Below are 15,303 nucleotides of genomic sequence, written 5' to 3'. Positions count from 1 at the left end.
TCTGGGACTGTGTCTGGGACTGTGTCTGGGACTAGGTCTGGGACTGTGTCTGGGACTAGGACTGGGACTAGGTCTGGGACTTGGTCTGGGACTATGTCTGGGACTAGGTCTGGGACTGGGTCTGGGACTGTGTCTGGGACTAGGTCTGTGACTGGGACTGGGTCGGGGACTGTGTCTGGGACTTTGTCTGGGACTGGGACTAGGTCTGGGACTTGGTCTGGGACTATGTCTGGGACTAGGTCTGGGACTGGGACTAGGTCTGGGACTATGTGTGGGACTAGGTCTGGGACTAGGTCTGGGACTGGGTCTGGGACTAGGTCTGGGACTGTGTCTGGGACTAGGTCTGGGACTGTGTCTGGGACTAGGTCTGGGACTGGGTCTGGGACTGTGTCTGGGACTAGGTCTGGGACTGGGACTAGGTCTGGGACTTGGTCTGGGACTATGTCTGGGACTAGGTCTGGGACTGGGTCTGGGACTAGGTATGGGACTGGGACTTGGTCTGGGACTAGGTCTGGGACTAGGTATGGGACTGGGACTAGGTCTGGGACTGGGTCTGGGACTAGGTCTGGGACTAGGTCTGGAGCAGGACTGGAGCAGAGATAGATCCTGTCAGAGAGGTAGGGAGAGTAGGCTCAGGATGCGTAATGACACCAGGACGAGGGTGTGGTGTGCTTGTGTGTGTATGCATTTGTTTTACAATGGCTGCGTTTACACAGGAAGCCTAAAATGTTTTTCCACTAATTGGTCTTTTGATCAATCAGATCATCCCTTTTGCTAATAATTGGGCAAAATATCAGAATTGGGCTGGCTGTGCACTACAGTATGTTCTTGATTGGCTCGTAAGCCACGTTCCCTACTAAGAGTTCCATTCACACCCTTCTATCAATACCCATCAGTGAAATCTGGTCTCTCAAATAGTCTTGACCTCAGTCAGTCACAATCCTCTACAATCTTAGCAGACTGGTGTCCCACTGACTCCCCCCAATGAGAGTCAGGATGGTCAGACCAAGGATCAGACTGGTGTCCCACTGACTCTCCCCAATGGGAGTCAGGATGGTCAGACCAAGGATCAGACTGGTGTCCCACTGACTCTCCCCAATGGGAGTCAGGATGGTCAGACCAAGGACCATTTATCTATTTAATTTGGAAGGTTCCTAGAGCAACACAACCGACATGAACATTTCCTTAGAGAGGTTATGTTAGTGTGTAGCCAAACTGTTCAGACGCTACAGACAGAAGTTGCCAGATCGGCGGTACCAACTTCAGACGAGCTCCGTGACTCTTACGTTGGTAAGAGTCTCGTCTTTGCGTAGTAGTTTTGTAGGCCAAACCGTTTGGACTTACAGACGTTTTCGTGAGAGAACCGTTTTTTTGGGATGTCTCATGGTCTGACTAACACATCTGTAGCTTAGCCATCTTCCACCGCAGACGAGGAAGGACAACATGGATTGAGATGCAGCCCATGTAGAAAAACAGATACTGTATGTCTAGCTTAAACAGACATGGGGATTTTTTTATTATGCTAATTTGATTTTTGCGGGTGCCCTGACATAGACTCTATGGGTTAAGTTGCTTGATGGAGGATTTATCTATGAGAAATATATCAGAAAGCCACATGCTACTCTAAAGCCAGCATACCGTATAATATGATACTCGGTATAAGAGATGTGTTCATATCATTCTTCTTAGAACAGAAGTAGCATCAGTAGTGTTCGCTTTTTCACAAATTTCTCTGTCAATTCAAACATTCAACCAGTGTTGACTGGCAACAAAGTATTTGAACCTGAATTAAACTCTCTCCTTACTCAACTGTCAGTCAATGAACATACAGACAGACAGAGGGGTTGGGGGTTGACCTGAGAAACACCTGATCATGTCATTTCCTATTGTTTATTTGTTGACTTTAATTTAATCACTCTGATAGGACTGGAGATGATTAGTATGCATCCCCAAAATTAGCAGAACAGTGGCGCAGTGTGTGTGGTGTGGTGAGAATTCTCTTCGATTACCAAGAGAATTCTCTTCGATTATAATCACAGCCGTATATATCCCCCCCCAAGCAGACACATCGATGGCTCTGAACGAACTTTATTTAACTCTCTGCAAACTGGAAACGATTTATCCGGAGGCTGCATTCATTGTAGCTGGGGATTTTAACAAGGCTAATCTGAAAACAAGACTCCCTAAATTTTATCAGCATATTGATTGCGCAACCAGGGGTGGAAAGACCCTGGATCATTGTTACTCTAACTTCCGCGACGCATATAAGGCCCTGCCCCGCCCCCTTTCGGAAAAGCTGACCACGACTCCATTTTGTTGATCCCTGCCTACAGACAGAAACTAAAACAAGAAGCTCCCACGCTGAGGTCTGTCCAACGCTGGTCCGACCAAGCTGACTCCACACTCCAAGACTGCTTCCATCACGTGGACTGGGAGATGTTTCGTATTGCGTCAGACAACAACATTGACGAATACGCTGATACGGTGTGCGAGTTCATTAGAACGTGCGTTGAAGATGTCGTTCCCATAGCAACGATTAAAACATTCCCTAACCAGAAACCGTGGATTGATGGCAGCATTCGTGTGAAACCGAAGGCACGAACCACTGCTTTTAACCAGGGCAAGGTGTCTGGTAACATGACTGAATACAAACAGTGCAGCTATTCCCTCCGCAAGGCTATCAAACAAGCTAAGCGCCAGTACAGAGACAAAGTAGAATCTCAATTCAACGGCTCAGACACAAGAGGTGTGTGGCAGGGTCTACAGTCAATCACGGACTACAGGAAGAAACCCAGCCCAGTCACGGACCAGGATGTCTTGCTCCCAGGCAGACTAAATAACTTTTTTGCCCGCTTTGAGGACAATACAGTGCCACTGACACGGCCTGCAACGGAATCATGCGGTCTCTCCTTCACTGCAGCCGAAGTGAGTAAGACATTTAAACGTGTTAACCCTCGCAAGGCTGCAGGCCCAGACGGCATCCCCAGCCGCGCCCTCAGAGCATGCGCAGACCAGCTGGCCGGTGTGTTTACGGACATATTCAACCAATCCCTATACCAGTCTGCTGTTCCCACATGCTTCAAGAGGGCCACCATTGTTCCTGTTCCCAAGAAAGCTAAGGTAACTGAGCTAAACGACTACCGCCCCGTAGCACTCACATCCGTCATCATGAAGTGCTTTGAGAGACTAGTCAAGGACCATATCACCTCCACCCTACCTGACACCCTTGACCCACTCCAATTTGCTTACCGCCCAAATAGGTCCACAGACGATGCAATCTCAACCACACTGCACACTGCCCTAACCCATCTGGACAAGAGGAATACCTATGTGAGAATGCTGTTCATCGACTACAGCTCGGCATTCAACACCATAGTACCCTCCAAGCTCGTCATCAAGCTCGAGACCCTGGGTCTCGACCCCGCCCTGTGCAACTGGGTACTGGACTTCCTGACGGGCCGCCCCCAGGTGGTGAGGGTAGGCAACAACATCTCCTCCCCGCTGATCCTCAACACTGGGGCCCCACAAGGGTGCGTTCTGAGCCCCCTCCTGTACTCCCTGCTCACCCACGACTGCGTGGCCATGCACGCCTCCAACTCAATCATCAAGTTTGCGGACGACACAACAGTGGTAGGCTTGATTACCAACAACGACGAGACGGCCTACAGGGAGGAGGTGAGGGCCCTCGGAGTGTGGTGTCAGGAAAATAACCTCACACTCAACGTCAACAAAACTAAGGAGATGATTGTGGACTTCAGGAAACAGCAGAGGGAACACCCCCATCCACATCGATGGAACAGTAGTGGAGAGGGTAGCAAGTTTTAAGTTCCTCGGCATACACATCACAGACAAACTGAATTGGTCCACTCACACAGACAGCATCGTGAGGAAGGCGCAGCAGCGCCTCTTCAACCTCAGGAGGCTGAAGAAATTCGGCTTGTCACCAAAAGCACTCACAAACTTCTACAGATGCACAATCGAGAGCATCCTGGCGGGCTGTATCACCGCCTGGTATGGCAACTGCACCGCCCTCAACCGTAAGGCTCTCCAGAGGGTAGTGAGGTCTGCACAACGCATCACCGGGGGCAAACTACCTGCCCTCCAGGACACCTACACCACCCGATGCTACAGGAAGGCCATAAAGATCATCAAGGACATCAACCACCCGAGCCACTGCCTGTTCACCCCGCTGTCATCCAGAAGGCGAGGTCAGTACAGGTGCATCAAAGCTGGGACCGAGAGACTGAAAAACAGCTTCTATCTCAAGGCCATCAGACTGTTAAACAGCCACCACTAACATTGAGTGGCTACTGCCAACACACTGTCAATGACACTGACTCTACTCCAGCCACTTTAATCATGGGAATTGATGGGAAATTATGTAAATATATCACTAGCCACTTTAAACAATGCTACCTTATATAATGTTACTTACCCTACATTGTTCATCTCATATGCATACGTTGATACTGTACTCTATATCATCGACTGCATCCTTATGTAATACATGTATCACTAGCCACTTTAACTATGCCACTTGGTTTACATACTTATCTCATATGTATATACTGTACTCGATATCATCTACTGTATCTTGCCTATGCTGCTCTGTACCATCACTCATTCATATATCCTTATGTACATATTCTTTATCCCCTTACACTGTGTATAAGACAGTAGTTTTTTTTGGAATTGTTAGTTAGATTACTTGCTCGTTATTACTGCATTGTCGGAACTAGAAGCACAAGCATTTCGCTACACTCGCATTAACATCTGCTAACCATGTGTATGTGACAAATAAAATTTGATTTGATTTGATTTGATTTGATTTGATTTGGTGAGGAGACATTGAAGTGGAGGGCTACACACACACACACACAGGGAAGTGAAGTGCTACTGAAAGACAAGTGTGCCCTTTCCCCACAACACATAAATCATAGGGAGTCAGTCCAGTGTGGAGATGTGATAATGTCACTGTTGGGAATGACTGGAGTATTTCACAGTGGGTCTTACACTCCACAGAGCCTGGGTAGGTGAAAAGGCTAAAGTGGCATTTATCATCTGCTGTGAACACTACACAGTTGGCAGGAGTGTGTTTAAATGTACTACAGTATGATGTAAGTATGAGAGGAAGGATGTCAGTTGAGATTTACATGTAACTGTTGTAGCAGTATTTGAGTACCTGCTTTGTGTAGGTGCATGTCCTAATATTACTGTCTGTGTAAGTAGTTCAGCATTATGCCAGTATGTGTGTGTCTATGAGTGATTTTGTGTGTGTGTGTGTGTGTCTTTGTGAGTTTAAATGATCCTGTGAATTCCCTGTCTGCAGTGTGTCTTTACAGTATTATAGCAATCCTCTACATAAAAAGGCCATAAAACTCAATACCTCCACAGTTGACCCTATTAAGGCAGGGCCAGCCGCTTATCACTGCATACTAACAGTCATTTAGCCTGGCTGCCGCTACTCAGAGCCAGGGCCAGGACTGGGGCTATTTGGGCAGCCAGGAAATCAATGAGGTTAGAGGGAGAAACGGAGAGGTTATAGAGGAGCCTGTCTCAGAGCAGCTCTCTCAATCTCAGACACATACAGTACAGAAGCCAAGTGTTTTTATCAGGGCTGTGGCTCTGGGCCCTGGAGGCGCCATGGCTGGATGTGTAGTTTAGAGCAGGGCCAGGCACCATGGCTGGATGTGTAGTTTAGAGCAGGGCCAGGCACCATGGCTGGATGTGTAGTTCAGAGCAGGGCCAGGCACCATGGCTGGATGTGTAGTTCAGAGCAGGGCCAGGCATCATGGCTGGATGTGTAGTTCAGAGCAGGGCCAGGCACCATGGCTGGATGTGTAGTTCAGAGCAGGGCCAGGCACCATGGCTGGATGTGTAGTTCAGAGCAGGGCCAGGCACCATGGCTGGATGTGTAGTTCAGAGCAGGGCCAGGCGCCATGGCTGGATGTGTTGTTCAGAGCAGGGCCAGGCACCATGGCTGGATGTGTAGTTCAGAGCAGGGCCAGGCACCATGGCTGGATGTGTAGTTCAGAGCAGGGCCAGGCGCCATGGCTGGATGTGTAGTTCAGAACAGGGCCAGGCGCCACCCTTTTTATAGCGCCCATTCTCATTCTGTCACGCAATCTTTTAGAAGTTCCTGTTTTTTACTCTTCTGTTTCATCTGTGATCTGTTACATGACAGCTCATGGTTTCTCTTCACTCTCCGGTGTTGAGACCTCTAACAGATCTCTCTCTCTCTGCGTGTCTCTTTCTTCCCTCTACAGACGCCAATGCCTGCCCCGCCAAGGAGTTCCAGTGCCATAACAGGAAATGTGTGGCTCCCATCTTTGTGTGCGACGGTGACGACGACTGCGGGGATTGGAGTGATGAGGAGAAGTGTTCCACTTCCCGCTGTGGCTCCCAGGAGTTCCGCTGTAACGACTCGGAGTGCATCCCAGCTCTGTGGAGCTGCGATGGAGACCCTGACTGCAGGGATAAGTCTGACGAGTCTATGGAGCGCTGTAGTCGCCGGACAGAGCCCCAGAAGCCCCGGTGCTCGGCGGGGGAGTTCCAGTGTGGAAGTGGAGAGTGTGTCCACCTCAACTGGAAGTGTGACGGAGAAGCCGACTGCAAGGACAAATCTGACGAGGCTGACTGCGGTAAGTCACCTACTGAATCTGGGATTGGGTCACCTGAGGATGCACACAGGATGTGGTACAACATCTACAGTGCATTCAGAAAGTATTCAGACCCCTTGACTTTTTCCACATTTTGTTACATTACAGCCTTATTCTAAAATTGATTGAATTGTTTTTTCCCCCTCATCAATCTATGCACAATACCCCATAATGACAACTCAAAAATAGATTTTTAGAATTTTTGCAGATTTTTGCAGAAAACTACGGAAATATCACATTTACAAAAGCATTCAGACCCTTTACTCAGTACTTTGTTGAAGCACCTTTGGAAGTGATTACAGCCTCGAGTCTTCTTGGGTATGTGTTGAAGGAATTTAATTCCTCTGTTTTAATTCCCAATCAAAATTAAACACTCTGTCAATGCATAAGGGTTTGTAAGACCCTTATTTTATAAGAATGGACAGAGCCCCGGTCTTAAAAGTCAAGTAACAGCCTTTAATTCAAGAGAGTACTGAGTTCATACACATTTTACCACAGGTTATAAACTGAAAATGACGTCAGCGTTTTCTAAATGTTCCTGTCTCTTCTTGACACTGGTAGAAAGGCCCTATAGTTCTCAAGCCTTCCCTCCTCGCCTAGAGCCAAGGTCAGTCAGTGTAGATAAGCATTCTAGACAGTCTGGAGATAGTCCGTCCCTGCCGTCTGCAGATAGTTCATTCATTTGTACAAAGGAACAGACCGTCATTGTACTAAACTCCCGACTACATTCACGACATTATATTCAATAATGGGAGCAAGAGAGAAAATTCATACATGTACAGTAGCATAATTGTATTCTGATTAGTACATCCTGATTGAAATGTATACATAATTAGTCATCATTGATAAAAATTCCCTTAACAGTATGACACTACAAGCTTGACACACCTGTGTTTGGAGAGTTTATCCCATTCTCTGCAAATCCTCTCAAGCTCTGTAAGGTTGGACGGGGAGCGTCGCTGCACAGCTATTTTCAGGTCTCTGCAGAGATGTTTAGATCAGGTTCAAGTCCGGACTCTGGCTGGGCTACTCAAGGACATTCAGAGACTTGCCCCGAAGCCACTCCTGCATTGTCTTGGCTGTGTGCTTAGGGTCGTTGTCCTGTTGGAAGGTGAACCTTTGCCCCAGTCTGAGGTCCTGAATAAGGCTGTAACGTAACAAAATGTGGAAAAAGTGAAGGGGTCTGAATACGTTTTAATGCACTGTGTACGTATATAGTCTATATGGACAGGTAGTGGAGTCTTCTGCGTGTGTAGGGTTATAGTAAGCTTAGAATGACTAAATAGCTTTAAATCACTATCTATGTACAATTAATGTATGTGGATAGATTTGTGAGTGTACAGGCATTGGTGTATGTGTGTTCTAGCGTCTTCGTCTGTATGTGTGTCGGTTTGTGCATGGATGATACAGTATGCTATCAAACCCCTCCTGAGACCTCTGTGTTGGCGCCCGTTTATAAGATGCTCCATGCTGGAATCACCACAGCAATCAGTGAGGTTGGTTGCCATGCAACAGTGTGATGATTGGAACAGTGAAGAGCCCTTGAGAGGTAGCGAGGGTCCTCATAACCTGGCCCTCTCTCCTTGAGTAACACACTATTCTCAACCCCGGAGACCACTCAGTAATGACAAACACTGATCACAAAGACAGGGAGGAAGTCAGAGTAGATTCATGCAGGGGTTTCAGACTTGTTAGAGGGTTTGGATGTTAAAATATGATTCCTACCATTATAATCAAAATCACTATCATGATTCATGTGAGCGGACCAAGTAATTGGGCGTCACTCTAAAGCGGGAAGGTGGAATAAACGAGTCAGGAGTAGGTTTTCTTGATTGAACACAGTTCTCTATTGAGGGCATTTGGTCAACACAAACACTCCAACATAATCAATGAAAATCTTCTAAGGAAAAAAACATACATCTTCTTCTCCAGATGAAACAGGAACACAATAGGTTTATCTTTAAACTACAACAAAAAGTCACAGGATTGTCACCGTCCTAGTGGTTCTCCCTGGATAGCTCCTCTCTGACGGTGGCCATCTTCCAGAGATAGTTTCCCCCTCTCTCTGCTGGTTCCATTCTCTCTCTTATAGGGGAAGGAGAGTATGTCATTAGTACCGTCAGCTGTGCTTAATTGCCTCTGGTTACCTTGTCTCCCATGCCTTGTTGGGCTACTATCCATGAGCCCAGCCTGCCCTCTGGTGGTCCTTCCACATACCTTCCCCCCCAGGACCGAACCGGAGGGTCGGGCGCCAGACGCACCGTCTTGGTCGCGTCGGGACAGCGCGTCTGCATTCCCGTTCCTCGATCCGGCCCTGTGGATGACATGGAAAGAGAACGGTTGTAAAGACAAAAACCATCTGGCTATTCTGTTGTTATTGTTTCTCTTACCAGCCATCCACGTGAGGGGCGCATGGTCAGTAACTAATGCAAACCTCCGACCCAGTAGGTAGTACCGGAGATAATCGAGGGCCCACTTGATGGCTAAGGCCTCTTTCTCTACGGTCGCATACCTCTGTTCCCGATCGCTGAGCTTCCTACTAATGAAGAGAATCGGCTTCTCTGCTTCACCTTTACCCTGAGCTAGTACGGCCCCGAGCCCTGTATCCGAGGCGTCGACCTGCACAATGAACTCTTGTGAGAAGTCCGGAGCCTGTAGAACGGGATCAGAACACAGGCCATCTTTCAGCAATTGAAAGGCCTCTTCCGTCTCGTCCTTCCACTCTACCTGGTTTGGCAGGTTTTTCCTGATGAGGGTTGTGAGGGGTTGGCAATGGTTGCATATCCCGGGATAAAACGGCGATAATATCCTGTTATCCCTAAGAAGGCCCGAACGTCTCGCTTGGTCCGGGGTCGAGGCCAGTCACGAATTGCCCTGGTCTTCTCTGCCTGTGGGCGTATTTTCCCATTCCCCACGGTGTACCCCAGGTATTCCGCTTCGGACAGGCCCAGGCAGCATTTATTTGGATTGGCTGTCAACCCTGTGGCTTCCAAACTCACGAGCACCGCCCGTAATCGCAGGAGGTGACTATCCCAGTCCTCGCTGTGGATGACCACATCGTCTATGTACGCCGCTGCATACTCTTGATGGGGCCGTAGAATGGCATCCATGAGGCGTTGGAAAGTTGCAGCGGCACCGTGCAGTCCGAAGGGCATCCTCACATACTGGAAAAGCCCCTCTGGGGTGGCGAAGGCAGTCTTTGGGCGATCCTCTGGAGCCACCGGCACTTGCCAATATCCCTTTGTCAAATCCAGGGTAGTGATGAACTTGGCCTTTCCTAAGCGCTCCAAGAGTTCATCCACACGGGGCATGGGATACGCATCGAATGTAGAGATGGCATTCACGCCCGGAAGTCGTTGCAGAGTCTCATACTACCATCGGATTTGGGGACCAGGACTATGGGACTGGACCACTCACTCGTCGAGGGCTCGATCACGCCCATCCTCAACATCTCCCTCACCTCTTTCTTAGCGATGACTCGGCGAGCCTCAGGAATCCTGTAAGGGCGGATATGCACCTTCTTGCCGGGTTCAGTGTGGATATGGTGGAACAGGACATCTGTTTGTCCTGGGAATGGAGAGAATATTCGACCGAAGTTCATAATCAGCTTGTCTAGCTGTCTTGACTGCTCCGGTAGGAGAGTTTGGCCACGGCGCACCTGTGGTAGAGCCTCCTCTTTTCCTTTGCCCTCCAGGGCCATCAAAGCCACCTCCTCCTCTCGTCCATGGTACGTCTTCAGCAGGTTTATGTGATAGAGTTGGACCTTTTTCCTCCTGTCAGGTTGCTTGATGAGGTAATTGACCGGTGAGACCCTTTTCATTACCTCGTAGGGCCCCCTCCACTGCGCCAGCAAGCGATGTTCGGCCGTGGGCACAAGCACCATCACTTTCTCTCCCACGGTGAACTCACGGGGGGTCGCGGACTTATCATAGGCCCGGCCTTGGGTCCTTTGGGCCTTCTCCATATGCTCCTTGACTATGGGCCACACTGCTGACAGGCGGTCTCTCATCAGGGTAACGTGTTCTATTGTGGATCGAAAGGGGCATGGTTGGGTCTCCCAGGTCTCCTTGGCTAAGTCGAGGATTCCTCGACAGGGTCTACCATAGAGCAATTCAAACGGAGAGAATCCAGTGGATGCCTGGGGTACTTCTCGCAGGGCAAACATTAAGTGTGGGAGAAGCATGTCCCAGTTTTTCCCGTCTCGGGACACCACTCTTCTTAACATGCTTTTAATCGTTTTGTTCAAGCGTTCACACAACCCGTCTGTTTGAGGGTGGAATATGCTTGTACGTATCTGTTGAACCTGATATAACCGACACAAGTCCTTCATCAACCGGGACATGAACGGGGTTCCTTGATCGGTTAAGATAGTCTTGGGGAGGCCCACACGAGAGAACATCAGGAATAACTCCTTGGCAATTCCCTTTGACGACATGTTACGCAGGGGTATGGCCTCCGGGAACTTGGTAGCGTAATCTATAACCACTAGGATGTACTCGTGTCCTCTGGCGGATTTTGGGAGGGGTCCTACGAGGTCCATAGCTATGCGTTCAAAGGGAGTCTCTATGATGGGGAGAGGAATCAAAGGGTTACGTAGGTGTGGCCGTGGGGCTGTACGTTGACATTGATCACACGTCCTACAATACCTGGCCACATCCCGGGTGACCCGGGGCCAATAGAATCTCTGCATGATTCTGTCAATAGTCTTGTCTCGTGCCAGGTGTCCTCCTAGGACGTGGGAATGGGCTAACTGTAGAACTGTATCCCTGTATGGCCTAGGCACCATTAGTAATTCCTGGTTTTCCTCCCTTCGTCGTACGACCCAGTATAAGAGACCCCGCCTGATTGCATAGTAAGGAAGAGGGGGCTCACCTGATCCGTCGACGTTCCTCCCGTCGATCACCTTCACCTTCCTCATGGCCTCCCTTAGGTCTGGGTCTCTATGCTGCGAGGTGCCGAACTGTCCCTTTAATTCCTGGGGCAGGTCGACCTCGGTAGAGGGATGTGGAGGATGTTCCACATCCCCATCAGGGGTGACCGAGGAGAATCCCTTCCAGGTTCCCTCCTCGGATGGAGCTTCAAATATATCCCTTAGCGCCTGGTTGCTCCTTCCTTCCTGCGTTGTGTATAACCCTTCACATGTGTCTTCATCAGTGGTTTCCTGGAATATCTGTCGTAAACGTTGGGTCGCTATTTCTTCCTCTGCTGCAGAGGACGAGGACGCGGCTACGTCTCCTTGTAGGACTACTACCTCGGGCTTGGCTTTTCTCTTCTTTCCTGTCCCCCTTCTTCCCGTGCATAACGTCATCTGCCGAAGCTCCTTATATAGGGGACAGTCTCTCCCGATCAATAATGGCACCTTCAGCTGGGGCACTTTCCCTGCCCTGACTGTACACCTTCCTTTTGGAGTGAGAATAGGCAGATTCACAGTGGGGTAATAGTGGGTGTCTCCATGGATACAGGATACGGCTACTTTGTCTGGTAGCAGTGTTGCGGAGGTCACCATCCGCTCCTCTACTAACGTAACCATACTTCCCGAGTCGAGAATAGCTACCACATCTTGTCCTTCGACTCGCACCGGAATCTCTGAGGCTGGGGCTATCTCTGCTAACCAACAGTGTTGATCCAGCCCCCTCAAAACGGGATGTGTGGGGGTAGGCAGTGATGACTCCATGACCATGGGCTCATCCTTGCTAGGACATTGTGGGGCATAATGGTTGGGAGACTGACATTTATAACACCGACCCTGCTGTGTGGTGGCTGACTTCTCCCACCTCCGGGGGGCTTGGACGTTTCGGTGGCGGGCGCGCCGGGGTGAGTCGTGGTACGGGATTGGAAGACTCCTTCCGTTCCTCCTTGTCACTTTTTAACAACTCCCTGTAGACCGATATGTTTCCACCGCCTGGGCTATGTCGTCGGCTGACAACGGGTTGGCTTGCCCCACAACCCTTTTTAAGTCACTGGGCAATTCTCTCAATATTTTGTCCACTACGAGAGTCTCTATCACATGTCCTACTCCCTTTCCAGGTTCTAGCCACTGTTTCGTCAGTCGTATTAATGCGAAGATCTGGGCACGGACGGGTTGATCAGCTGTATAGGTCCATTGATGGAACTTTACAGCCCTATCTCTGGCAGTCAGCTGGTACCGGGACAGGATCTCGGTTTTTAGTCGCCCATAGTTCTCAGCTTCGCAGGAATCCAGGTCAAAATAGGCTTCCTGAGCCACCCCAGTCAAAAGAGGGGCTAATGCGCTCGCCCATTCTGTGGGCGGCCACTCTTCCAAGGTGGCCGTCCTTTCGAAGGTCATGAGGAAGGCCTCAATATCATCCTCCTTGGAGAGACGAGGTAAGATGGCGTGAGCAGCCGCTCTTGGCTTAACTCTAGGTTCTTCTCGTCGACTCAGCTGTTGTTGCAGGAGTTCTATGGTTGTGTGCTGTGCCGTGATCAATTGTTGTAGTAGGGCGTTATCCATCGTTCTTGAATGGTTCCTCCGGGTCTACTGGAAGAATCTTGATTTACTCACTTATCCTTGTGTCACTCGTCCACCTAGTACCCGCATTCTCCACCAATGTGAGCGGACCAAGTAATTGGGCGTCACTCTAAAGCGGGAAGGTGGAATAAACGAGTCAGGAGTAGGTTTTCTTGATTGAACACAGTTCTCTATTGAGGGCATTTGGTCAACACAAACACTCCAACATAATCAATGAAAATCTTCTAAGGAAAAAAACATACATCTTCTTCTCCAGATGAAACAGGAACACAATAGGTTTATCTTTAAACTACAACAAAAAGTCACAGGATTGTCACCGTCCTAGTGGTTCTCCCTGGATAGCTCCTCTCTGACGGTGGCCATCTTCCAGAGATAGTTTCCCCCTCTCTCTGCTGGTTCCATTCTCTCTCTTATAGGGGAAGGAGAGTATGTCATTAGTACCGTCAGCTGTGCTTAATTGCCTCTGGTTACCTTGTCTCCCATGCCTTGTTGGGCTACTATCCATGAGCCCAGCCTGCCCTCTGGTGGTCCTTCCACATTCACATCTTCATTCCAATTAGACTGGTTTGGATTTCTCGCTGACCAATATAAACAAATATTTTAGAAAATCTAACCTTCATTTGACGAGGCAAGCCAGTCAAAAACAAATTCTTAATTACAATGACAGCCTACCAGGGAACAGTGGGTTAACTGCTTTGTTCCGGGGCAAAACTAGAGATTTTTCCCTTGTCAGCTCGGGGATTCGATCCAGCAACCTTTCAGTTACTGGCCCAACTCTCTAACCACTAGGCTACCCTGCCACCCCGTATGACTGCCATTTTCTCCTATTCTGGAACTTTGAGGGTTTATCATATAGCCTGTCTAGTAATTTAATAGGATCTCAATGGTAAACACCTCCCAGCTTCTCATTTCCACAGGATTTCTCTGGAGCAGAGGGGAGTTAGGGGGGAGAAGGGGGGAACGGAGGGTGATTACTGTTGAATTGGAATGCACTCTGTGTTTGCCTAACCCAAGATAAAACACACACATCTTTTCACAGGGGTCATTTTCTTTCTGACAGGATACCAGGTTGGGGTTGGATCACTAGAGAGATACATAGAAAGTTGGATGAGGAGCAGTTGAATTAACATCACATTTGTGGCTCTCTCTTGCGGTCTCTTGATTTCAACTCCCTCACACACACTCTCTCTCTCTCTCTCTCTCTCTCTCTGTGTTTTCTCTCCTCCACAGCTCTGCTGACCTGCCGTCCAGATGAGTTCCAGTGTGGTGATGGGTCCTGTATCCATGGAACCAAGCAGTGCAACAGGGTGCACGACTGTCCTGACTTCAGTGATGAGGCCGGCTGTATCAACGGTGGGTAGACACTGCCTTCTGTGCTGTTCTTTATCTCCTGGATACTGCATTATGTCCTGTTCTTTATCTCCTGGATACTGCATTATGTCCTGTTCTTTATCTCCTGGATACTGCATTATGTCCTGTTCTTTATCTCCTGGATACTGCATTATGTCCTGTTCTTTATCTCCTGGATACTGCATTATGTCCTGTTCTTTATCTCCTGGATACTGCATTATGTCCTGTTCTTTATCTCCTGGATACTGCATTATGTCCTGTTCTTTATCTCCTGGATACTGCATTATGTCCTGTTCTTTATCTCCTGGATACTGCATTATGTCCTGTTCTTTATCTCCTGGATACTGCATTATGTCCATATAGTTGACATATGTTCCAATAATCCAAAATAGTTTTTTTCCACCATATTGCTTTACTCACTGGGTTTTCACACAAAGAGAAGGCATTTATGGGTACATTGGGACACTACTGCCGTAGATGAGAAATGTCCCTTTCTTTCTTCATATCCTTACTACATTCTCCTCTCCAGCTCTGTGGGCATTTCTGAGAATAATGTTGAAGCAGAACTGTTTCTGTATATCTATGGTACAGTAACTCTAGATTTTATTGCTATGTGTCTATGGTAACACGTTCATATTTGGCAGCTACGGTCTTTGTCTTGTCTATCTATGCCAGAGAGAACTGAAGGTCAAACTAATGCTGACTGGACTTTATTTAGGACCCGTATTTGTGAGATGTGGTCCGTGATCAACCTGGAATCCATAACACACTGCTTGTGTGTACTAGCCTGACAGTAGTACAGTG

General features: G+C 48.6%; 1 protein-coding gene across 1 annotated transcript in view; it reads left to right on the top strand.

Annotated features, from left to right (window-relative positions):
- The window catches only part of LOC112237117 (low-density lipoprotein receptor-related protein 8-like), a 385,638-nt gene that overhangs the window by 286,362 nt on the left and 83,973 nt on the right, over window positions 1-15,303 (top strand). Inside the window, exons 5-6 of the mRNA XM_042322397.1 lie at window positions 6,267-6,641; window positions 14,380-14,502. Coding sequence (XP_042178331.1) covers window positions 6,267-6,641; window positions 14,380-14,502 — 498 coding nt within the window. The remainder of the gene's footprint in view (window positions 1-6,266; window positions 6,642-14,379; window positions 14,503-15,303) is intronic.

This window comes from Oncorhynchus tshawytscha, linkage group LG05 (genome assembly GCF_018296145.1).
Source record: "Oncorhynchus tshawytscha isolate Ot180627B linkage group LG05, Otsh_v2.0, whole genome shotgun sequence".
NCBI classification, from domain to species: Eukaryota; Metazoa; Chordata; class Actinopteri; order Salmoniformes; family Salmonidae; genus Oncorhynchus; species Oncorhynchus tshawytscha.
This window is presented reverse-complemented; position numbering and strand designations above follow the sequence as displayed.